Source organism: Onychomys torridus, chromosome 1 (assembly GCF_903995425.1).
Source record: "Onychomys torridus chromosome 1, mOncTor1.1, whole genome shotgun sequence".
In the NCBI taxonomy this organism is placed as follows: Eukaryota; Metazoa; Chordata; class Mammalia; order Rodentia; family Cricetidae; genus Onychomys; species Onychomys torridus.
The window spans coordinates 156,969,155-156,993,102 of NC_050443.1; the positions used below are offsets into that span (position 1 = coordinate 156,969,155).

At 41.4% G+C, this 23,948-nt stretch overlaps 1 protein-coding gene across 2 annotated transcripts in view; it reads left to right on the plus strand.

Moving 5' to 3' along the window:
• Plce1 (phospholipase C epsilon 1) overlaps nucleotides 1–23,948 on the plus strand; it is a 307,054-nt gene that overhangs the window by 24,742 nt on the left and 258,364 nt on the right. For both annotated transcript variants that reach the window (XM_036168280.1, XM_036168287.1), the window contains exon 2: nucleotides 14,634–16,159. In XM_036168280.1, the coding sequence (XP_036024173.1) occupies nucleotides 14,963–16,159 (1,197 nt within the window). In that variant the 5' untranslated portion in view covers nucleotides 14,634–14,962. The remainder of the gene's footprint in view (nucleotides 1–14,633; nucleotides 16,160–23,948) is intronic.

Here is a 23,948-nt window from a genome sequence, read left to right on the forward strand (position 1 = left end):
TTCTGGATGTTTGGATTCTGAAACAGTTTGAAAGTGACCCTCATAGACTCTGAGCAGAAAACCTTGGTAAAATGCAGCTTGGCAGGAAGAAAGGCAGAGGGGCTTGGGAGTGATGGACAGGACACAAAAGAAGTCACTAGGCCAGACTCAGGGAACTGAGGCTGGACCACCTTGAGTGAAATGGATGTCTGTTGGTAGATGGGACAGGCTAGCCTTGGTCACATAAGCTCCAACTGTGGCTTCTCCTAATTTAATATGAAATATCATCTGAACCTAGCAAATATTCCTTCGATAAATATCAGTTAAACAGTGTGTGTGTGTGTGTGTGTGTGTGTGTGTGTGTGTGTGTGTGTACATTTGCATGTGGGTGCAAACATGCAAGCCAGAGCTCAACCAACCTCAGGTGTCATTTCACAGCCACTGACTACATCACTTTTTTTTTTTTTTTTTAAGACGGGGTCTATAACTGTGATCTGGGACTTATCAATTGGCCTAGGCTAGCTGACCAGTGAGTCCCAGCAATCTGCCTGCCTCTGCATCCCCATCACTGGATCACAACAAGCACATGTCACCACACCAATCCTTTTACATGAATACTGGGGATCCAGCTATTATCCTTAGGCAAGTATTTTACCAACTGAGCTGTCTTCCCGGACCCCATCAGAATACATTTGTGGAACATTTACTCATTTCCTGTTATATGGTCTGACACAAATTATTTAAAAAATAGTTGTTAGTCAGTCACTTAGCTAGGCACAACTTTGGTCTTAACTACCTTTCAAGGAGGCAGGAGGATCCCTTGAGCTCAGATAGTAAGCTTGCTTTGGGACCAGCCTGGGCTACAGGACAAGACTCTGTCTCAAAATTAAAAAAAAAAATGTATGAGTGAATGAGTGAATCATAACTGCTGATTGTCCAATGCTTGTAAGAAAGGTGGGAACCTGTTATAACCCAAAGAGGAAACAATGTTAGAAACACAAAACAAGTGAACCTGTGTGTGATTTTAGGGAGGCAAGGCAGTGTGATTTTCCATGATCTCCTGCTCTTAAAAGGGACATTTATAACTTTGGTAAGGAAATGGTTGCTGGGTGGTGATGGTGCATACCTTTAATCTCTTTCCAAGTCTGTTAAGAATTGTGTTGGGATTTTGATGGGGATTGCATTGAATCTGTAGATTGCTTTTGGTAAGATTGCCATTTTTACTATGTTAATCCTACCTATCCATGAGCATGGGAGATCCTTCCATTTTCTGATATCTTCTTCAATTTCTTTCTTTAGAGACTTAAAGTTCTTATCAAACAGGTCCTTCACTTGTTTAGTTAGTGTTATCCCAAGGTATTTTATATTTGTGGTTATTGTAAAGGGTGATGTTTCTCTGACTTCTTTCTCAGCCCTATTATCATTTGTGTATAGGAGGGCTACTGATTTTTTTGAGTTGATCTTGTATCCTGCCACTTTACTGAAGGAGTTTGTCAGCTGTAGGAGTTCCCTGGTAGAATTTTTGGGGTCACTTATGTGTACCATCATATCATCTGCAAATAGTGAAAATTTGACTTCTTCCTTTCCAATTTGTATCCCTTTGATCTTTTTGTTGTCTTATTGCTCTAGCTAGAACTTCAAGTACTATATTGAATAAATATGGGGAGAGTGGACAGCCTTGTCTTGTTCATGATTTTAGTGGAATTGATTTGAGTTTCTCTCTGTTTAATTTGATGGTGGCTGTCGGCTTGCTGTAAGTTGCCTTTATTATGTTTAGAAATGTTCCTTGTATCCCTGATCTCTCTAAGACCTTTATCATGAAAGGGTGTTGGATTTTGTCAAAGGCTTTTCAGCATCTAATGAGATGATCATGTGTTTTTTTGTTTTTGTTTTTGTTTTTGTTTTTTTCAGTTTGTTTATATGGTGTATTACATTGACAGATTTTCTTATGTTGAATCATCCTTGCATCCTTGGGATGAAACCTACTTGGTCATGGTAGATAATTTTTTTGATGTATTCTTGGATTCAGTTTGCCAATATTTTGTTGAGTATTTTTGCATCAATGCTCATGAGGGAGATTGGTCTGTAATTATCTTTCTTTGTTGCATCTTTGTGTGGTTTAGGTATCAGGGTAATTGCAGCCTCATAAAAAGAGTTTGGTAATGTTCCTTCTGTTTCTATTGTGTGGAAAAATTTGAAGAGTGTTGGAATTAATTCTTTGAAAATCTGGTAGAATTCTGCACTGAAACCATCTGGTCCTGGGCTTTTTTTGGTTGGGAGACTTTGAATGATGGTTTCTATTTCTTTAGGGGTTATTGGTCTATTTAAATAGTTAACTGGTTTTGATTTAACTTTGGTATATGGTATCTATCCAGAAAATTGTCCATTTCTTCCAGATTTTCCAATTTTGTGGAGTACAGGTTTTTGAAGAATGACCTGATGGTTCTCTGGCTTTCCTTGTTGTCTGTTGTTATGTTTCCCTTTTCATTTCTGATTTTGTTAATTTGGGTGCTCTCTCTTTGCCTTTTGATTAATTTGGCTAGGGGTTTGTCTATCTTGTTGATTTTTTCAAAGAACCAACTCTTTGTTTCATTGATTCTTTGTGTTGTTCTCTTGGTATCTATTTCATTGATTTCAGCCCTTAATTTAATTATTTCCTGGTGTCTATTTCTCCTGGGTGAGTTTGTTTCTTTTTGTTCTAGAGCTTTCAGTTGTGCTGTTAATTCATTGGTATGAGCTTTCTCCATCTTTTTTATGTGTGCATTTAGAGCTATGAATTTTCCTCTCAGGACTGCTTCATAGTACCTCATAAGTTTGGGTATGTTGTACTTTCATTTTCATTGAATTCTAGGAAATCTCTAACTTCTTTCTTTATTTCTTCCTTGACCCATTGGTGTTTCAGATGGGCATTATTCAGTTTCCATGAGATTGTAGGCTTTCTATAATTTTTGTTGTTGCTGAAATCTAACTTTAAAGCATGGTGGTCCGATAAGATACAGGAGGTTATTCCAAGCATTGTGACCAAACATGTGATCAGTTTTTGAGAAGGTTCCACGGGGTGCTGAGAAGAAGGTATATTCTTTTGTGTTAGGATGGAATGCTCTGTAGATATCTATTAAGTCCATTTGAGTCATAACATCTGTTAGGTCCTTTATTTCTTTGTTAAGTTTCAGTCTGGTAGATCTGTCTTTTGGTGAGAGTGGTGTGTTGAAATCTCCCACTACTAATGTGTGGGATTTGATGTGCAATTTAAGCTTTAGTAATGTTTCTTTTATAAATGTGGGTCCCTTTGTATTTGGGGTGTAAATGTTCAGAATAGAGACTTCATCTTGGTGGATTTTTCCTGTGATAAATATGTAATGTCCATCCTGATCTCTTTCGATTGATTTTAGTTCGAAGTCTATTTTATTAGATATTAGGATAGCTACACCAGCTTGCTTCTTAGGTCCATTTGTTCGGAAAGCCTTTTCCCAGGCCTTTATTCTGAGATAGTGTTTGTTTTTGAAGTTAAGGTGTGTTTCTTGTATGCAGCAGAAGGATGGATCCTGTTTTCTTATCCATTCTGTTAGTCTGTGTCTTTTTATAGGTGAGTTGAGACCATTTATACTAATGGATATTAATGACCAGTGATTGTTAATTCCTGTTATTTTTTTGTGGTAGTGTTGTATGTTTTCCTTCTTTGGTATTTCTTGGTGTGGGGTTATCTATTGCCTGAGTTTTCATGGGTGTGTTTAGCTTCTTTAGGTTGGATTTTTCCTTCTAGTGCTTTCTGTAGGGCTGGATTTGTGGATAGGTATTGTTTAAATCTGGTTTTATCATGGAATATTTTGTTTACTCTGTCTATGGTGATTGAGAGTTTTGCTGGGTATAATAGTCTTGGTCGGCATCCGTGGTCTCTTAGTGGCTGTGTAACATTTGTCCAGGACCTTCTAGCTTTCATAGTCTCTATTGAGAAGGCTGGTGCTATTCTGATGGGTCTGCCCTTATATGTTACTTGGTCTTTTTCCTTTGCGGCTCTTAATATTTTTTCTTTGTTCTGTATGTTTAGTGTTTTGAATATTATGTGGCAAGGGGATTTTTTTTTAAATCCAGCCTATTTGGTGTTCTGTAAGCTTCTTGTATCTTCATAGGTATTTCTTTCTTTAGGTTAGGAAAGTTTTCTTCTATAATTTTGTTGAATATCTTTTCTGTGCCTTTGAGTTGGTATTCTTCTCCTTCTTCTATCCCTATTATTCTTAGGTTTGGTCTTTTCATGGTGTCCCATATTTCTTGGATGTTTTGTGTTATGACTTTTTTGTCTTTAGTGTTTTCTTTGACAAATCTATTTTTTCTATTGTGTCTTCAGTGTCAGAGATTCTCTGCTCCATTTCTTGATTTGGTTGGTTATGGTTGCCTCTGTAGTTCCTGTTCATTTAGTCAGGATTTCTATTTCCAGCATTCCCTCAGTTTGTGTTTTCTTTATTGTCTCAATTTCAATTTTCAAATCTTGAATTGTTTCCTTCATCTGTATAATTACTTTTTCTTGGCTTTCTTTGATTTCTTCCAATTTTTTGTTTGTTTTTTCTTCCATTTCTTTAAGGGAATTTTTTATTTCCTCTTTAATGGAGTTTTTCATTTCCTCTTTAAGGGCCTCTATCATCTTCTGAAAGTCACTTTTAGGATTTATTTCTTCTGCTGCTTCTGCCTTGGTATGTTCAGGTCTTGCAGATGTAGAATCACAAGGTTCTGATGTTGTCACATAGGTCTTTATGTTGTTGCCTGTGATTTTGCACTGGCGTCTACTCATCTCTTCCTCTGCTCAGTGTAGGCGGTGTCTGTGTCTGAAGGTGCCTCTCTTGTTCTAACTGTTAGTCTTGGTCCACTAGGAGTTCTTGGTTAAATTGGTGCTGTTGGGCTCAGTTTCTTCGGGAGCAGCTTAGCCCAATCAGTGTTAGTGGGTTCTGTCTCAGGGAGCAGTTGTTCCCAATTGGTGCAGGGTGTGCTTGTGGTTCCAGTGGTTGTTAGGTTCATAGGGGTTGTTTTTTGTTGTTGTTGTTGTTGTTTTTGTTTTGTTTTTGGTTTTTTTTGGTTTTTTTTTTTTTTTTTTTTTTTTTTTTTTTTTTTTTTTTTTTGGTGGGGAAACAGGGAAAGGTAGCTGTCTGGTCCCTGGGACTCCGATGGGTAGGGCCTAGGGGCTAGAGACCTGATCTGCCCGTCCGGAGATGGGGGGCAGGGAGGGCTTACCTGTTCCCAGTCTATGTAGAGTAGGTTTATGATTCTGGTGATCTGGTTCGGTGGCTGGGCAGCACCTTCTTTTGTGTTCTCAAGTCATGTTTTGCTCATTCGTCAGCTCCTCAGCTGATCTTGTTTCCTCAGACTGCAAACTGTAGGATTCCAAATCCTCTTCTGGATGGATCTCAGCTGAGCAGGTTGTTTAGTAGGGTAATCTCACCAACACCTCCAAGTTGTTGGGTTTTGCAAGATTGGCAGCTGGGCCCTGGGTTGGCCTAAGGCAGAGTGTTTGGATCTGTTCTGGTCATGTCCCACAGAGATGGCTCCTCTCCTGGGGTGCTGGGGTTAAAGGTGTCCCTGTTCCACACTCTTAATCTCCTTGTTTTCACTAACTCTTTAGCAGGTAAAAGCTCAGTTTCTGGTCTTTATTATACCTGTTCTGCCTCTGCCAGCATGCCTTTAATCTCAGTACTCAGGAGGCAGAGGCAGGCAGATCTCTGAGTTTGAGGCCAGTCTAGTTTACAGAGCAAGTCCCACGACACTTAAGGCTACACAGAGAAACCCTGTCTCAAAAATCAAAAAAACCAAAACAACAACAAAAACAAAAAAAACAGCCCCCTAAATCCCCCCCCAAAAAAAAACAAAAAGAAAAAGAAAGAAATTATTGGTGTTTCTGTGGATTTTATTATACCCCAAACTATTCTTTTAGAGAATATAATGGGATTTTCTACTACCATATCTAGAAATATAGTGCTACTGTTAATGGGCATTGTACATGTTTAGGGGAGAAAATAGAAGGAGGATATAATATAACTAGTATTATGGGTAGTTTCTTTCCTTCCACCTATCAGATATTTTTGTGTTGTTTGTTTTAAAATTTTCTGCAGTAAATATGTACTACTTTTATAATTTGTATAGGTTTCTTTTTCTTTTTTGTTAAGAAATTAGTGTGAAATGTGGTATAATAATAGCTTTTTAGAAGCTAACTTTAAAAAATAAAATCCGTGGCACTGTACAATCACGATTGCTATTTGGAATAATGGCATAGTGGTACTGAAAGCAACCATATCCCCCATACTAGATTGGGTGCCTAGTCTTCCTAGTCACAACGTGATTAACTTGGAGAGGAGCCAGTACCACCCAGGGGTTGGGATTTGCTACATCCTAGCCTCATCTCCCCACCTACCTCCTGGGTACCCTGTCCCCACTATTGCTGGAACCTTGGGATGGACCTGGAGGCTGGCGGCACAGGCTGACTTCAGACTGTGAACTCTGCAAACAGCTCTCTGTATGTTTACCTTGAGGTTATACCATCTTGAATAATAGCAAAAGTGCCACAGTATTAGCCTAAAGAGGAACAGACAAGAGACCCCAAACAAAGTAATAAGGACCCCAAATTTCATTGCCTCTTCCCCCAAGTCAGGTAAGAAGTATGAATAACGTTGCCTCCCATCACAGAGGCACACAGTTAAAATGAACTTTGAGTTTTAACGAGGTGTTCTATTTGCATTTTTAACTGTACTCAGAGCAAGCCTTGAGAATGACATCAGCTGTCTGAGTCAGCTGTTGGCCTGGGCATCCACCCAGCATTTGAGGTCATTGGTGGCATCCATGAGCAGCAGGAGCAGGTTTTTTGTTTGTTTGTTTGTTTGTTTTGTTTTGTTTTTTTAGTTTGTTGACTAGAGGGTCCCTCAATGCCTTCATTGGTGCCAGTGTTAAATAGAATACAGGTTTGAAGTAGAACATGGCTCGAAATGGCCATGTAATGCACTAAATATGTGGGTTAAAATGCCTCCCATCTGCCAGGGCTTTGTGGGAGAACTCTCATGAGACTGGGGAGTTAATAATTAATCTGAGAAATATCTTGCTTGGTGTGATGATGAAGTATAACTTAGGCATCGCTCATTGGGAACCCACAGAAGAGGGTTCAGTAGGTACAACCATGAAGAAAAGTTTGCAGAAGCCGGTTCCTACCTTCTTTTGATGAAATAGGGATCATCTTACTGAGAAACTGTAATGTGAGAGCATGCTAGAGGATAACAGTTCTGTTGAATTTATCTCACCCAGGCTGAGTTTTCATCACATTTATTTTTAATTCTTTGGAAGACAATCAGAGTAATTGAAGAATGACTTGTAAGAATGCTAGCTTGAAGAAACATTCAGCAAATTGGTGTGTTGATGCTACCTGTCAATTAATTAAAAGTTGCTTATAATAGGAACCTGTAGTTGTACCAGGGAAGTGATGGCAGCTGGCTGCTGGGGAACCTCATGGGACGTGTAATGCAAAGCCTTTGAGGTAACAGTCTCGGCTCCTTCCTGCCTTTTATTTCTCTTCAATATCTGTGTTTCCAAAATGTGCCGCCTTACCCAGGAGTGGGAACTGTCCAGTGCCGGTTGAATTCTGCTGCTTCTGCCGAGATTATGCTCTGAAAGGGCAAAGTGATAACCATGGTCTAAAGCCTGTCCAGAAGCTTCTGTCTATCTCAACTGTAAGAAATGACTGGGACTCCACTCTACTCTGCTATTTTTTCCCCTGGCCTTCCTCATTAGAGTAGGCCTTTGTCAAAGCATATGCCATACTCTGAGATGTCCTCCTTTGTGGCTCCAGTCTGTGCTGATCTCTGCCAGTCCTATCTGTGTGTTTTTGAATCACAAGTTATACACACAAATAGTCACAGCCCGTGTGTGCATTACTGAATGGAATAACTCCCTATGCTCAGGCTGTCTGGACTGTAACATCTGGTAATTTATGGCATTAGCTCATAATTACTACATAAATAACTATGTAGTAATTTAAGTTTGCCCTGTATACAGGGATTATGCCTCTCCTTGTCAACGTGTGTGGGACTTCACAATGTGCTAGTCACTGAGTAAGCCCATAGAACTTTCAGAGTCATGTGGTTGTCTTACAGTATAGGTTAAGGAAAACAATTACATCCTAGTAAACAAATGATCTACGTGCAGCAGAAAGTGTTGTTGAGCCTTTATAATTATAGTTCTAGGTAGTGATTTATATGAAAGAGACATGATTCCACATCAGGATGCGTGAGATAACTCCAGAAAGTATTCATCGTGATGAGAAGAAAAGATACTAATTTTTTGAAGGATTACTACTTCAAAGGTTAATTGTGAAGGTTACATGAGAAACTAATATTTTTTTTCCATTTTATAGATGGAGTAACCAAGGCTTAGTGAGACTGAGTTGTCCAAGATCAGTCTGTTAAGCCAGTGGTAGAGGCAGGCTCTGAAACCTGTTATGAGAGCCTTTAAAGATTTCAGCACAATATCTTAGAGTTGAACAGGTTGCTTGCAGTTTGTTGTGGTTTGAATGAGAATAGCCACCACAGGCTCATATATTTGATGCTTGGTCTGTGGTTGATAGAACTGTCTGGGGAAGGATTAGGAGGTGTGGCCTTAGTGGAAGATGTGTGTCACTAAGAGGGTGGGCTTTGAGGTTTCGAAAGCCCACGCCAGGCCCAGTCTTTCTCTCTTTCTGTCTCCAACCATGGATCAGGATGTAAGTTCTTAGCTACTCCGGGTCTTCTGGAAGATCAGCAAGCACTCATGGCTGCCGAGCCATCTCTTCAGCCCCAAGTTATAGTGGTTCTTAAAAAAAAAATATTCAGCAGTTGTGGCTGCTGGGGTTGGGGAGGATGTCAGTTTTCTTTTAGGATGTGGCCCTTTGTAGATTACTCATGCTCTAGTGGATGGCCCTACACACACACACACATACACACAGGCAACACTAACTGGACTCTGGACTCTGTGGGTTTAAAAAAAGAGGAGTACATGAAGTTGGAAGGAAGACACAGTGGGCTGGTTCTCAAAGGAGTTGGAGGGGAGGAAGTGGGAAATGGTTTTGATCAGAACACATTGTTTCTGTATAAATAAGAAGCAATAAAAACATTCTAAATACAAGATCCCTTTCAGGTAAATATATTTGAAAACTGTTTCTTTTCTGTGGCTTTTCTTTTTAGTGTTTTATGTTGTGAGTAAGCCCATTTCATCTTTTCCTCACCTTTATGGTTAGTGCTTCTGGTGTCCTAAGAAAGTCATTTGTATCTTAATGTCATTAACTTCCTTCTGGAAGTTTTGCCATGTGGATGTTCTCTTTGGGTCTGTATTCCATTGTGAGTTAACCTTGTGTATGTCAGAGTATAGTGGGTCACACTCCAATGCTGGAGATGAGTCCCATGAGTAGTGTAGCATTGAAATCCCATCCTTCTTTGACTTCAATCTGGATGCTTAAGTTCTTATTATTTCTGGGGAGATGACTGTATTTACGAGAAGGACTTCCTTTCCTTATGACTTTTATAACTGAGATTTAACTTAATATGGACAACCTTTTTGTGAATCTCCAATTCTTTTTTTTTTTTTTTTTTTTTGCAGCTCTATGAGTTGGAAAGTACTTCTGTAGCATTCTCATCTACGTATCAGCCAACTCCTCAAGCCTAACATACACAGACTATAAAGTCTGGGTATCTGGGTCTTTGGGTTAGAAAACCGACATTTCAGACTAAAACATGTCTAGTGGAGAATGTTAAAGCCATGAAGGGTTAAACCTCTGTGGTCTTGGACAAGGACCCAGATGAGTACACCAGTGCCTTGGGGGAATGTTTCAAAGCTTTATTTCCTGTGAGTTATGGAATTTCCATCGTAATAGTTCAGAGAAAGGAGGTCAAGAGGGAGTGGGGCTGCAAATACTTGGAAGAAGAAAAAGGGGGACCAACTTGTACCATGCAGTGTTTGTGTGTGGGCATGTGCACATTGTACCCACGTGCCCTGTGTGCACATGATGGAGAAAGGGAGGACAGACTCACAAGAGCACAAATTCCTTCTTTAATCTCTTTGCATAGTGAGCCCCGGGGGAAGAGAATGTATAAGCAAACAACTGTTCCCAGGTTGGCTGTCTGTCATCCACAGATATTCAGAGCAACTCAGTAAAGATGCAAGTGAGACTGTTAAATTCTGCTTCCATCTTTCACAATGGCCTTAGTGGTTTTTCTCATGATGGTGAAATCGATGAGTACATTCCACTTTGATTGACTGGATAAAATGTTCTCTTGAGAACTTTGGGCAAGCTCTCAGCTCTGCATTGGGTACTCCCTTCCTTTGTCTTGTGTTATGTGTACTGCTCCCTCTATTCAGTCTCCTTTTCTCTCCATGGCTATAAATAATTGCTATCTTTCTGTAAAGTCCCAGCTCAAATCCCCCATCTGTCAAATCATTGCTGGTCTTCTGGTCAAGAGCCATCTGAACTATGCACACTGTAACAGGTGCAAAAACAGACAGTTTCCTGATAACTAAGGTTTATTTATTTATTTACTTATTTATTGGTGTACATTTATTGTACATGGTGCTGGGTTTCATAACAACATTTTCCTACAAGCATGTAACATACTTCATTTAATTCTCATGTTTATCTCATCACCTAAAACTGCTGTTTCAGATCCAGCCATCACATCTTTCCTCAGACTAGCAGAGAAGAATAAGGAGGGGAGAAGAGGGGGCACTCTGTACCTTTAAGGACACTTCTCAGAAGTTGCAAACCATTTTTGCTTATATCTCATTAGCTGTAACATAATCACATGGCTACATTTATATATAAGGGGTAGCTATAACCCTACCATGAAATTCAGATATTATGTTATTGCAGATAATTATGAGCACAGATTTCCAGAGAGAGAGGGGACCATGACTAGAACTCTTTGCCACCCAAGGTGATAAGTGTTGTTGCAAATATTAAATGAGTATATATATATATACACACACACATATACTACTTTGAAAATGTTTCACACACAGTACATGTTCTGTTAAGTATTAACCATTGTTTTTATAATTAAATTTGATAGACAGCCATCCATTCACTCAAACTATTCAGCAGTGCTGAATGCTGCTGCTCTATTGAAATCCTTCTACCAATATCTAAAGAAGGCCATCATCAAAGATGGTTCCCCCTTTGTTAAACAGCTCTACAAGCAGGGAATTCTTTGTTAGGCTGGGCCAAAGACTTCCTTCCTAATAATTCATGTGCTTTGGCTCTTATCCTGCCTTTGGAGACAATATGAAACAAGCCTTTATTCATCTTGAGACTTCAGATAGGCGAAGACAGTGATCAGGACTCCCACTTCATTTTCTGGCTCTAAACATGCAGCTCATCGTCTTGTTATTTATCCAGTACAGGGTTGGTGAGCCTCTTTTATAAAGGGCCAGATGGTAAATATTTTTGGCTTTGTGTACCACATGGTCTGTGTCATAACTTCCCAACTCTTCTGCTATAATGTAAAAACAGACATAGGTATGACATAAATGAGTAGATGTATCTGTGTGGCAGTAAAATTTTATTTCTAAAGTCTGGTGGCAAGCCAGCTTTGGGCCTCAGGCTGTAGTTTTCTACCCCCTGTTTTAGCTCATGAAAAACCATGAGCACCATTATCCTTGGCTGATATTCCCCTATTCTGAAGCTAAAATCTTCCTCTGTGTCATTCCCCAATTCTTTATACCTTTTATCTGTTTTTCTTATCTTACTGCTTTGTCTATGATTTCCAATACAGCTTGTATCTCCATAGCTCTGTTCTGGTTATTCATTTCCCTAATCATACTACCTACCTCCAATAAATCTCTAGCTTAGATATATTTCCTTGATTCCCCCCCCCCCATATTACATATCCTAAAGCCATACATCCCTCATAGGGTGGTCCTTTTCTAGTCTTCCTCATAAACATGTCCATGTTAAAAAAAAAAATCAATGAATCTTATTTTATATCCTTTTGCTTTTCATATCTGTTGAGAGTATGATCCACATTTTGGTGCTTCTAATTTTGTTTAGATAATAATATCAAATGCTCACTGTAACTTTAATTCTAACATTACTTGACTGTATCTTTTGAAGTCAATCCAGGATTACCTAAGAGGGTCTAGATAGAAATTAGTATTTGTTGACTGGCTAGCCACTCTTGACATATATAACATAGATGTTTCTTCCTAATATTGATAATTCAAGAATGATAGCAATTGGTGGTCACAAAACTGATATTCAAGGAATTAATTCCCGTTATAAAACAGGAATGAAATGCAAGTGGACCTGGTGAAGAATATGTGTAAGGTTGTCTGTGAGAGTAAACTCAACACCATTCCACTGCCACAGCCGAGCCGTTGAGCCTTCACTGTCCTTTCTTTGTAGAAAACCACTTTCCTTCTGACTTGGTATCGTTCAAAGCATTTCATTCACAACCTTATTTTTTGAAGGCAATTTTATTTCTATTTTGCACGTCAGAAACTCAAATCTGACCATACAATATTTACCAGAGGTCCCAGACCCTGAACTGGGCTGTTCTAGTTCACTTCAATTCGCTTTGCTCTTCTCTGAAAAGTACACTGCACCTCATCATTGTGCTGACTCCTACTTGTCTTTAATAATGCAGCTCAATCATCATCATGTGGAAATTAATCCTGCCTCATGCCCACCATCTGTTTTAGGAGTTCTTCCTCAGTGTTGACACAGCACTGTTTATAACATACCTTGACTGGTAATTTATTAGCTCATAAAGAAATTGAGGGCAAGATGCTTGCCTCATTTAATTTTGCACTCAGTAAACATTTGTTGAAAAAATGGAATATCCTGAGATGGTGCCAAGCCTGGGGAGTCAGTTCCCTGTGATGTTTCTCATTCCTGCATATAGCTGGAAGCAAAACAAAGATCATTGCTTCAGGGGGCTGTCTATAATCTCCAGCCTTCCAAAACAAACTCAAATAAAAGATAGGCTATTCCCATCAGACGTGTGTCTTTCTAAACACTAGAACCTGAATCCTGAGGTCTCAGACTGGATGGAGGAGGAAACAGCACAGTTCATGGTTAGGAGAAGTTGCTGTAGTCAGGCTTCTTAGATTTGAATCCTGTCTCCATCATTCCCATCAGTTGACTTAGCTTTTTCTGGGCCTTGTTTTCTAGTTTTCCAAATACAGAGAGCAGAACTTTCTTGTATTATCTGCTGCAGTATAACAATCTACAACAAAATTCATGGTGCAAAGCAATAAACATGTTTTATTCCCTGTAAGTCTGTGGTTAGGAGTTTGGGAGAGGGCTTATGTGGTTGAGGTGCTCTTGTGAGGTTCCAGGTGCTGTCTGCAACGGTAATCATGGGAAGCCTTGACTGAGGCTGGAGGAGCCACTCTCCAGATGCTACACTCATGTGACTGTCAGCAGGGGCTCACTAACAGCAGCTGACCTAGAGCACCATGACCTTGTCATCTCAAGTCCTCAAGGTTACTTCCCCTATGTCCTGTATGGTAGAAGGATGTCACTAGGGTTCCAAGTCCCTTCTCTTGACCTCTGCTGTCTAGAAATCTCACGACACACAGTTACTATTTTGCTTAAAATGGTCAATTATCTCACTGAGTGATTTAAAAAATGAACAAAAATCATTTACATATTTAATATGTTTAGGCAATTTGCTCCTTTTAAAAATAATTTTTGTCTTTTTGTTTTATGTGCACTAGTGTTTTGTCTGTATTTATGTCTGTATGAGGGTATCAGATCACTTTGAACTGGATTACAGACAGTTGTGAGTTACCATGTGGGTGCTGGGAATTGAACCTAGGTCCTCTGGAAGAGCAGCCAGTGCTCGTAACCATTGAGCCATCTATCCAGTATATATATATATATATATATATATATATATGGATATTTATTTATATCCAGTTCCTTTATAGAGCATATCTAGAATTTCCTTCTGCCCAGGGCCTTCCTTTATTACTTTCTATAGTTAACTCTGCTACTTGATGAATTATTCTGGCTCTGCACATCTGAATAAAGGTCTTACTTCATTTTCACTTGTAGAAGACATTTGCTGGGTATGGAATTCTGCTTAACAGCATTCCTTCTCACTCTGCTCTTCCCTTGCTTGCCCCGTTTATCAGGGAAGGCTCTTGTGTTAACTTTGCAGCTCTCGTCTCATGGCCCAGCTCCTTCGGCCTTCCTGAAGCCACAGCTTTTTCTCGTCTGTCCAGACAGACTGCTGGGTTCTGCCTGGGCCTGGAGACTCTAAGCAGTGAGCTCAGCTATTTACATTGCGCTCACTTCATTTCTCTCTTGATTCTGCTGTCAACATTCTGTTTGGACTGTTCACAGTGTGAAAACCATTATTTTTTGTCTTTTTTTTTTTTTTTCTTGCTTAGACTTTATTTAATGCACCAGGATAAACTGGGTTCTTCACACTCTTCTATCGCCACCCCCACCCCCCACACTCACACACTTTGGAAGCAGAAGTTTCGAATTGTCCAACCAAAGTGATAAATGCTTAAAATATTAAAACTAACTTTTTGATTGTAAAACTCTCTCCTCGGAATTGACCTGTATTTTCTATTAACTAAAAATTGTCAGCTCTGTTTAAAAACCTATCTAATGCCATAAATGTTTGATGTTATTTCTTTTCTTACAGGGAACAGAAAACATTCAAACTGGATTTTTAAATCATCACACTCTAACAAGAAACCACAAGTCGCCAAATGTGATCCTGAACAAAATGCTTCTGAAAAATTAGCTTCTAGCAACAGAGGAAGGAAAACTGACCTGCCATTTTGAAACACTGGTCTAAAGCAAACTGTTTTTGTAGGAAATTTCAACTGGAAAGTTCTGCTTGGCTCTTACTATGAAAGGAACTGTCACCTTGTTTCTCCCAAAGACAGGGATTATGTGAGATTATCTGCTATCTTGACATGGTCACCAGGGAAGGGAACCCAGAGGACTAATTGAAGGAGCCCGGTCAAAATGACTTCCGAAGAAATGGCAGCTTCCGTCCTCATCCCGGTGACTCAGAGGAAAGTGGCTTCCGCCCAGCCAGCAGTGACAGAGGACAGGAGTGAAAAGGTCTCAGATGCTGGTGTTTCAAAGGCATGTGCCGGCATGCAGAGTGGCCAGATCCCTCATACCATCTCACAGTGGAACAAACCTGAGGCTGGGCCTTCGAGAAGTGATCTGTTCAAGGTCCTCTCAATAGCAAGCGTGGAGATAATGAGTGACGAGAACCACAATGAAAAGTGCTGGGAGCAAAACCTACCGGATTCTGTGAGAAACCACACCGTCAACTGCAACAGCTCCTTGCAAAGCCACCAGTGTGGCCTTGCTCAGAGCCAGCTTTGGGAAGCCTGTGACTCTGTCACAGAAGAGGACCTGCATTTGCAAACTGGAATTTCTTCTCCACTGGAAAGGAAGACATTCCCTGGACTTCAACTGGAAATGGATGATCCTCCTATGGATGTGAGCCCTTTGGAAAACGAGCCTGGAATCATGGAGACCAGCGGACCTTACCCTGACAGCAACATGGCAGTATTTCATTTCCATTATGAAGCTGACAGAACAATGTCGGACGATTTTCATACCCTGTCAGAAAAATTAATTTTGGATGACTGTGCAAATTGTGTTACTCTTCCTGGGGGGCAGCCGAAGAAAAATTACATGGCATATACTTGTAAACTAATGGAACTGACAAAAAACTGTGGCAATATGAATGGGCAACTACAGTGTGATCATTGCAGCTCGCTGCATGACAAGTACCTGTGCTTGGAAAGCTCCTGCCGGCAGCCCCACGTCGTCTGCCCAGGCGGTGGACTTTGCAGAGAGGGTTCTACTCACAATCCTGCCAAGACTCTTCTGAGCCCTTTGGAGGGGTTCTCCGATAGTTGTGAAGATGGAGACGATTTTTTTAAAGGCAAGAAGGAACGGTCCACCCTGTTAGTCAGAAGGTTTTGTAAAAATGACAGGGAAGTTAAGAGGTCTGTGTATACTGGAACAAGAGCAATCGTGAGAACCCTGCCTTCTGGCCACATTGGGCCAGCTGCTTGGAACCATGTTAGTCAGAAGAGAGCAAGGCTCTTAGGGCCTTTTGGGGATTTAATGGAACCTCTGTCAACAATGGATGTAAGGCCACGTGGGAGCCAGCGTCTGTCTGAAGCCCAGTGGTGTCTGGTAAGAGTTTGCATTTGTTTTATTGCTTTCCCTCCCGTCCTTCATCTCCTCTTTAGGAGTTTTTAATATAGGGTCTTACTGCATAGGTCCTACATAGGCCTGGAACTTCCTGTGTACGTGGTCTAGCTTGTCCTTGAACTCATGACCCTCTTGACTTAGCCTCCTGAATCTTGAGATGACAGGTATGCACACCTGTTTCTTTCCATTATTTCATTAAACTTGGCTCTTTTAAAAAAAAAAATCTGAATTTCTATTGCTTTACTTAAAAGATAAAGCAAGATCTGTCAAAATACGGTTCTTACAGGAATCATTTGTAGTTATTGGGAAATAGATATTCCAATTGATAGGTCTCAGGTCTAAGTTGACTCTGCAGCAATATAGGTCATAAAATATGCACAGTTCTATGTAGGGAGTGGGGAAGTTAGAGATTTTCTGATGACAGAAAAACGCCTTTGTCCATTAGCTTTGGAGATGCAGTCCCAAGTCTTTTTCATGCTGTGTGATCCACTGCGGCCTTTAGCTTTGTAGGTGGAGTTTAAATCTTGAAGCTTCCACTTTATAGCCAAAGGTCTTTCCTTTCTTCTCTCTTAGTCTGTGTGTGTGTGTGTGTGTGTGTGTGTGTGTGTGTGTGTGTGTGCGCGCGCACACGCCGTGTACCCCTTCAATGAAGCCAACGTACTTAAAATAATAGTTTAAATGCACCAAATGAAATTAAAAAAACATTAATAATGGAGAAAATTATGTTGACTTACACTTATGAGACACAAGGTGGTTTGAAATTGTGAGATGATAATTTAAATATATCTTTATTGATACACGGACCATCATTACCTGGAAATGTGATAGCTGACTGAATTTCCAAGCAGTAAAAAATGTAAGAAGTGTGTGACTTGCTTGGGACGTCCTTAATTTCAATATTGTAAGCCTCATGTTCTAGGAAATCCCTTTAATCTGGGCCAATGGAGACAATTAGTCTCCTTAAATAGCTATAATACTATAAGGTATCCACCACAACTGTGCTATGATGTGAAAATGTGTTGTTTTTATTGGTGGCAAGATCAGTTACTTCAGCTTCTATCTAGGTTTGTTGTAGCTGTTCATAATTAAGGAAATACTAAATTTCCACATAAGGTTACCGAGAATATTAATTCTTTTATTCTTATCTAAGTTTCCAGGTCCTCCAGGAATCTAGGTTTTTCTTTCTTTTACCACATACACCCGGACAACTAACTCACTCTGGGCCCAGGCTGAAGACAGAACCATGTACTTCACCCATTTCTTGCTTCTTTTTTTTTTCTTTTCTTTCTTGTGATAGAGTCTCATGTAGTCCAGGCTGGTCTTGAACTTCCTATATAGACAAGGCTGACCTTGAAATCTCGATCTTCCTGTTTGTACTAAGTGCTGGGATTACAGGACTGCACCACCATGCCCTCCCCCATCATTTATTCTTATCCTTGCTAACCATTCCTACTTCCTTCAGCCATTCTCTATGGGAAATTGTTTCTAGAACTTGCACATTTCAGTCTGCACACTTCTTTTTATTAACCTGGTCCTACATTGTTGTTGTTTGTTTTGCTCTTTTGGTGGGCCCACCACCCAGCTCCCAAATAAATCACATACACTTGGAGGCTTATTCTTAATTATGAATGCCTGGCCTTAGCTTGGCTTGTTTCTTGCCAGCTTTTCTTAACTTAAATTATCCTGTCTAGCTTTTGCCTCTGGGCTTTTTCAGGTCTCTTATTTCTGTAAATCTTACTCTTACTCTGTGGCGTGCTGTGTAGCTGTTGGCTGGCCCCTGAAGTCCTCTTCCTTCTCTTGCTCCTAGATCTCTCCTCCCAGATTTCTCCTTCTATATATTCTCTCTGCCTGCCAGCCCCTTATGGCAGCTTGATAATGTCATGCTTTGCTGAAGCCCATGAGGGCCTGCCCCTTTCTGAATGATTATGGAGGAGGGGTGGATTGGGAGGAGCAGAAGGGAAGAGGGGGGAGGGAGGGAGAGAGGAGGGAGGAGAGGCTACAGTTGGGATATATTTAAAAAAAAAAAAAAGCTGATATTTATCAAGCATTTAACACATGCCAGATCTGGGACTACTTTCCATGTCTGATGTCAGCCATGATGATGACGCTGATGTGATCATTAACCCCATTGTGTTGCTAAGAAAACTGTTTCTTGGAATCCTTGTAACTTGGTGTTGGTTACTTCTTTATTGCTGTGATGAGACCCCATGGCCAAGACAACTTATAGAAGAGAGAATTTATTGGGGCTTAAGTTACAAAGGGCGAGCCCACCACCATTGTAGTAGGAAGCGTGGCAGTAGGGCGGCCGGTATGGCGCTGGAGCGGGAGCCAAGAGCGTACATTTTGATCCACAAGCATGAGGCCGAGTGAGAGCATGCTGGGAATGGCACAGGCTTTGGAAACTTCAAAGCCAACCCCAGTGACACACCTCCTCCAACCAGTCCACACCTCCTAATCCTTCCCAAACAGTTCGACCAACCATTCAAATATATGAGCCTATGGGGGCCGTTCTTATTCAAACCACCACACCTGTCCAAGCTCCCATAGCTCGTAAATGACATCACCAGAGTTGTCATCCAGACTGGGAGTACCCTTCTCCCCATCTGTCTCTGCCTCTGTCTCATCTCTCTCTTTGAGACAGGGTCTCTGTATGAGTCCTAACTGGCTGTCCTGGAACTTGCTCTGTAGACCAGGCTGGCCTCAAACTCACAGAGATTCCCCTGCCTCTGCCTCCCGAGTGCTGGGGTTACAGGTGTGTGCTGCTCTGCCCTCCCCAGGAGTAGACCAAATGAACCAAATACTCCCATTTGTTTCAGTGTCTGCTGATGGCATCATCCCACTCACTCTCCATTGTTTGTGGTGTTTCAGACTTGGCTTTATTATGCTGATTACAATCATGGACCCATATTATAGTGCTCAGATCCCACCAAGACCCTTTCAATCAGAGTCTCAGACTTGGACACATGGTGAACACTTTTTTCCCCAACGTTCTCTTGGAGATTTTGAGTTCTGGGGAACCACCAGCTGGCAGTTTAAACTGAGTGCTTTGCCTTTATTTATTTATTTTTAATCTATACATTTGGAAAGTATTTGTTCTGCCATACAAATCTAGCTAGTACTGGGGCCCTTGGGAGCGTTAGGGATCTTGTCTGACAAAGGGAAGGCTTTCTATGTTTCTTGTCCATTCACCACAGCCAGAGTGCAGGTTCATTTTATATCTCTTCCCAGGATCCCACACGAAACCTGAGTCAAAGCAAGACACTCAATACAGAGTGGCCTGTCCTGCCCTGCACGCACCCCGAAGACGCACCCCTCAGCTCTCCACCATGAGGCTGCTGCTGGGGATAGCATGCTACCCCATTTGAAAGGATATAGATTTCTAAAATCATGTACAGCTGAGAGCACATTAGAAATTGCAGGATAGCAAATGAATACAAAGGGATTGCTGTCATAGCTTCCGAAAGAGGCTTGTGTGGGGTGTGAGTTTGAGGCTGATTAGCGGAGTGACTGTGCTTCCCTCTGGCTCCCTCCACCCTGAAGCTGTTGGGCAGTAGTCTCTAAACACCTCCCCTTGTCAGGCTGGTTGGTTTACAGCGAAAAGAGCTGTGAGATGAGGCAAACTTTCCCCTCCCTGCTCAGTCTCTGGAGGCTAGGAGAGGTCACCACAGCTCTCTTAGAGTGGGCCTCAGGACCTGCTCTTCCCTTTGTCTCAACTGCTTTTTGGAGGCTGTGGGCATCTTTTTTTTTTTTTTCCCCACCACTTACGGTGTAGCTTGGGATGGGCTGACTGTCCTGTCCTTTATAGGGAGGCTTCTGTAACGGAGAGCCCTTTTTCAGCACACACGCCACATTGTGTCAGAAAGTCACTGGTCCTAAGCTATAACCTTCTCTACATCTTGCTTTTCAGTTTAGTGTCTGGTGGAAATGCTTAGCAATTTGGCACAGCTGAATTATATTCACTTGCCTCGGGTCTTGTGAATTACTCCCTTCGTCTGAAAGCATGGTACTCCCACAGTACACTCCCATTCTGCTTTCTGATTGTTTCATGAGCCTGGTTGCTCAGTCAGGTTGTAAACTTACAAAGGGCAGGGAGAGCCCTATGCTTTTTCCCCCTTTGTATAATAACGTAAGCATAATGCCGGATGCATAGAAAACAAGATCAATGACATGGTTGGAAACAGACTCTGGAGGTAACCCAAATTTAAATTTTGGCTTGGGATCCAGAAGTGATTGACAGGTCAACCTCTTTGCTCCTAATTACCTTTCATGTAAACCAGGCATAAAGGCACCATTGTGGGCCCTCTACAGTGAGATGCTATCCTTCATACAGTGCTGACAGCCGTGAGTGTGCCTGTCCTCTCGACCTTGAATTTTCTGCTTCTTGGTGGACTCCTTCCTACCCTGTCATGCTCTTTGGTGGCCTTGCAAGGACATTTACACCAGTGTGAATTCTAATGTTCAGTTTACCCTCCATATCTACAAGCTTTGCATTCATGAACTCCATTTGATGCAGATTGAAAGTATCTGAACAAATTGGCTAGGACTGTCATTTGGTGATAGAGTGCTTGCCTATCACATATAAAGCCCTGGGTTTAAACCCCGGTAGTCATTTCCTCCATCCTAGCCACAACATTTAGCCAGGTCTGGTGGCATAGACCTATAATCTCATCTGTTCGGGAGCCTGAGGCAGAGATATTGAAAGTTCAAGGCCATTTAGTGAGACTCTGTCAAAATAAATTTTAAAAAGTCTGAGGATATAGTATGTGTGAGACCCTAGGTTCAGTTCCAAGTAATACACACACACACACACACACACACACACACACACACACACACATCTGTTAGAAGCATCTACAGCTGATCATTTTCTTGTCATTATTCTCCACACAACAAAGCAAAAACAATTCAAAGTGTATGCGGGAATGAATAGGTAGAATGCAAATACTATATGATTTTATATAAAGGACTCGAATATCTGCAGTTTTGAGTTTCCATGGGGGCCCAAGGAACAACTGTATTATCTTAGCCTATAACACGACACCCCAGTCCTTACTACGCATTGCAGGCTTGTGTTATTCATCTAATTAGTTCTTTGGCATTACATTTTTACTTTTTTCCCCCTGGGTGTGTTGATTAGAACAGTCCAGTGAACTTATATTTTCACAGCTGTGTGGAGAGAATAGGTTTGGATGAAGACATTAATGAGGATTCATGCTTGCTGACTAACCAGATTGCTAGCTGCCTCCTCCTTGGAAAACATTAAAGCACATCCCCCATCCAGTTCTATGTATACTCCCTCCTGTTCTAAATCTATTGGCTCAACAAAGTGGAGTCTTTGGCAAATGGCTAAAGTCTGCAGGGTAAAGGTTTAACTAAGAGTATTTATCCCTTAAAAAAATGTCTCCCTGTCTGAATCTTGGGGCGTTCAAAGCCTAGAGTTATCTTACAGGTGGATTTGAGCACAGAAAGTGCCAGCTTTTGTCTTGACAAACTTGCCTGTGTAACCTAGCTCTACTCAGTAGTAGTAGAAGGGGAACTGGGTGACCAAGGCAGAAACATGGGCAGCTCCTGTGCTAGCTAGCACTTCAAGGATTGCCCATCTTTGACCCTTAAGAGGGTTCACTCTACACGAACACGTACGGCAAAACAGAGGAGATTCGTGTTGAATTTTAAAAAGAATAGGAAATAATTTAAGAAGATTTTATATGGGAATATAACTCACTTTAAAAAAATCTGAGTAGAAAAACTGTAAATAAAAAAGATGAGCACAACAAGCTTCTGTGACCGCTCTGCCTCTTTCTAAAATGCTGGCTCTGTACTGCTAGGTTCAGATCGTTAAGAGGCAATGATGAAATGATGAGTTGAGCAGCAGTACCTTTGTTGAGATAAATGTGCTTGAAATAGGAGGGAGGAAGGGAGGGAGGGGGGGAGAGAGAGAGAGAGAGAGAGAGAGAGAGAGAGAGAGAGAGAGAGAGAGAAGAGGAAGAGGAAGGGAAGAGAAGAGAAGAGAAGAGAAGAGAAGAGAAGAGAAGAGAAGAGAAGAGAAGAGAAGAGAAGAGAAGAGAAGAGAAGAGAGGTGTGTGTGTGTGTGCTGGGAATTGAACCTATGACCTGCGGCTTTCTAGGCAAGCACTCTACCACTGAGCTATTTTCCCTTTTAAATGGAGCTGAACCAAACCTTAGGAAAAAGCTAATGCCTCTGCTATGTGACCCATTGGTAATAAATTCCTGTTCTAAGCTGTAACTTGTACAAATGACCCAATCCTTTGAGCCTCACTGTTCATCCTAAAAGGTACCTTTGAAACAGCAACAAGGCTTTGTTTTCTGCTTTCAGCATTTGGTTGCCCTGGAGATCAGTGACAATTTGAACCTTGAAATAATTAAAATTTCATTGGTGAGCTGCCTGGCAGCTTCTTCCTTTACTGGGGCCTCAACAACATTTATGACACGGGATTTGGGAGAAGCTGCCCTTTCCTCCTGATTGCTCAGAGAGAGCGTGGGCTCCACCAGCTCTGTACAGTGCAGTTATGTCCAGTGCATCAGTGATGAGCTGTCTGAGACCAGCCCTGGGACGATGGAACTACACACCACCATGATTGAATGGCTGACCTGGGACAGCGTCAATCCATCTCTCCTATCTCTGTAGTTATCCTAGCTCTTTGGCTTAAGATCTGATGGGAGGTGGAATGAAAACCTTTCACTTGAACTCTGGTTTGAGATGTATGCATCTCTAGCTACTACTACTACTCTATGACTCCCCCTACCCCTTTGCTGCATAAATGGAGATATCAACTTCAGAGACCTATCTTTTAAATGGCCATTTATATGTGGCCTGAAAATAATCAGAGCCAGTGGGCAAGGACATGCCATCAGGTAAAGACCTGGGCTCATCCTTGCCCTGCATTTTACAGGATAGAACCTCAGGAAGCCCATGGAATGATTGCCATAGTCATGAGCAGTGAGAGTTTCCCTCTCTGGAGACATGCAGACAGTAGACAGTGGGGCTCATAGACATCTTGGGGTGATGGGGAGGTTTCTACTCTGGCGATCAAATGATTCATCATTCAGGGACTTGAAGCATCATTTGCAGGGCTAGGTGGGACCATCCTCTGCCCTCTATGACTAGACTAACTGGTGGCTTGATCCTCCCTGAAAAACTGTTCTCAGATGGGAGTGCTGACTCATGCTCTGGCCCTTGAAAGCCCCAAGACACCCACGTGATGCTTCTTTTGGTGCTCTGCGTGCATGGAGAGCTAAGTGTAAACTGCTAACTCTTATACTTGGTTCCTGCTTTGAGCTCCAACCCCTTCCCTTGTGAAGGTTCTCGCCCCTCAAACCCTCAGAAAGCGCAGCAAAAAACCTCCCCAGCCTTCAGCAATGCGAAGATCTGCAGGTCTCTCAGGGATGGGAAGTGCCCTTTCTCCTTTGAAGCACAAACTGTATCTCCTTGTTTGAGGGAAAGGGTGCTCAGATGTCTTGTCTTTTGAAATATCTTTGTTTAGATACAGTTTACCCATTTGTATGCAAAGATAAGTGCAGTCTTCACCACAGTCTGGAACACTGTAAAAGAAACTCTGTGCCCTTCAGTGTCACTCCCACCCCCCAGCCTCCTCTTTAACCCTATTCATCCACTGTTCTTTCTTTCTGTCCCGATAGAATACACTATTGTGGATTTTCATACACGTGGACTTACAGGGTATATGATATTCGGGGAATGGCTTAATTCATTTAGCTTTAGCATTTTCAGGCCTATTGACACTATAGCATGTAT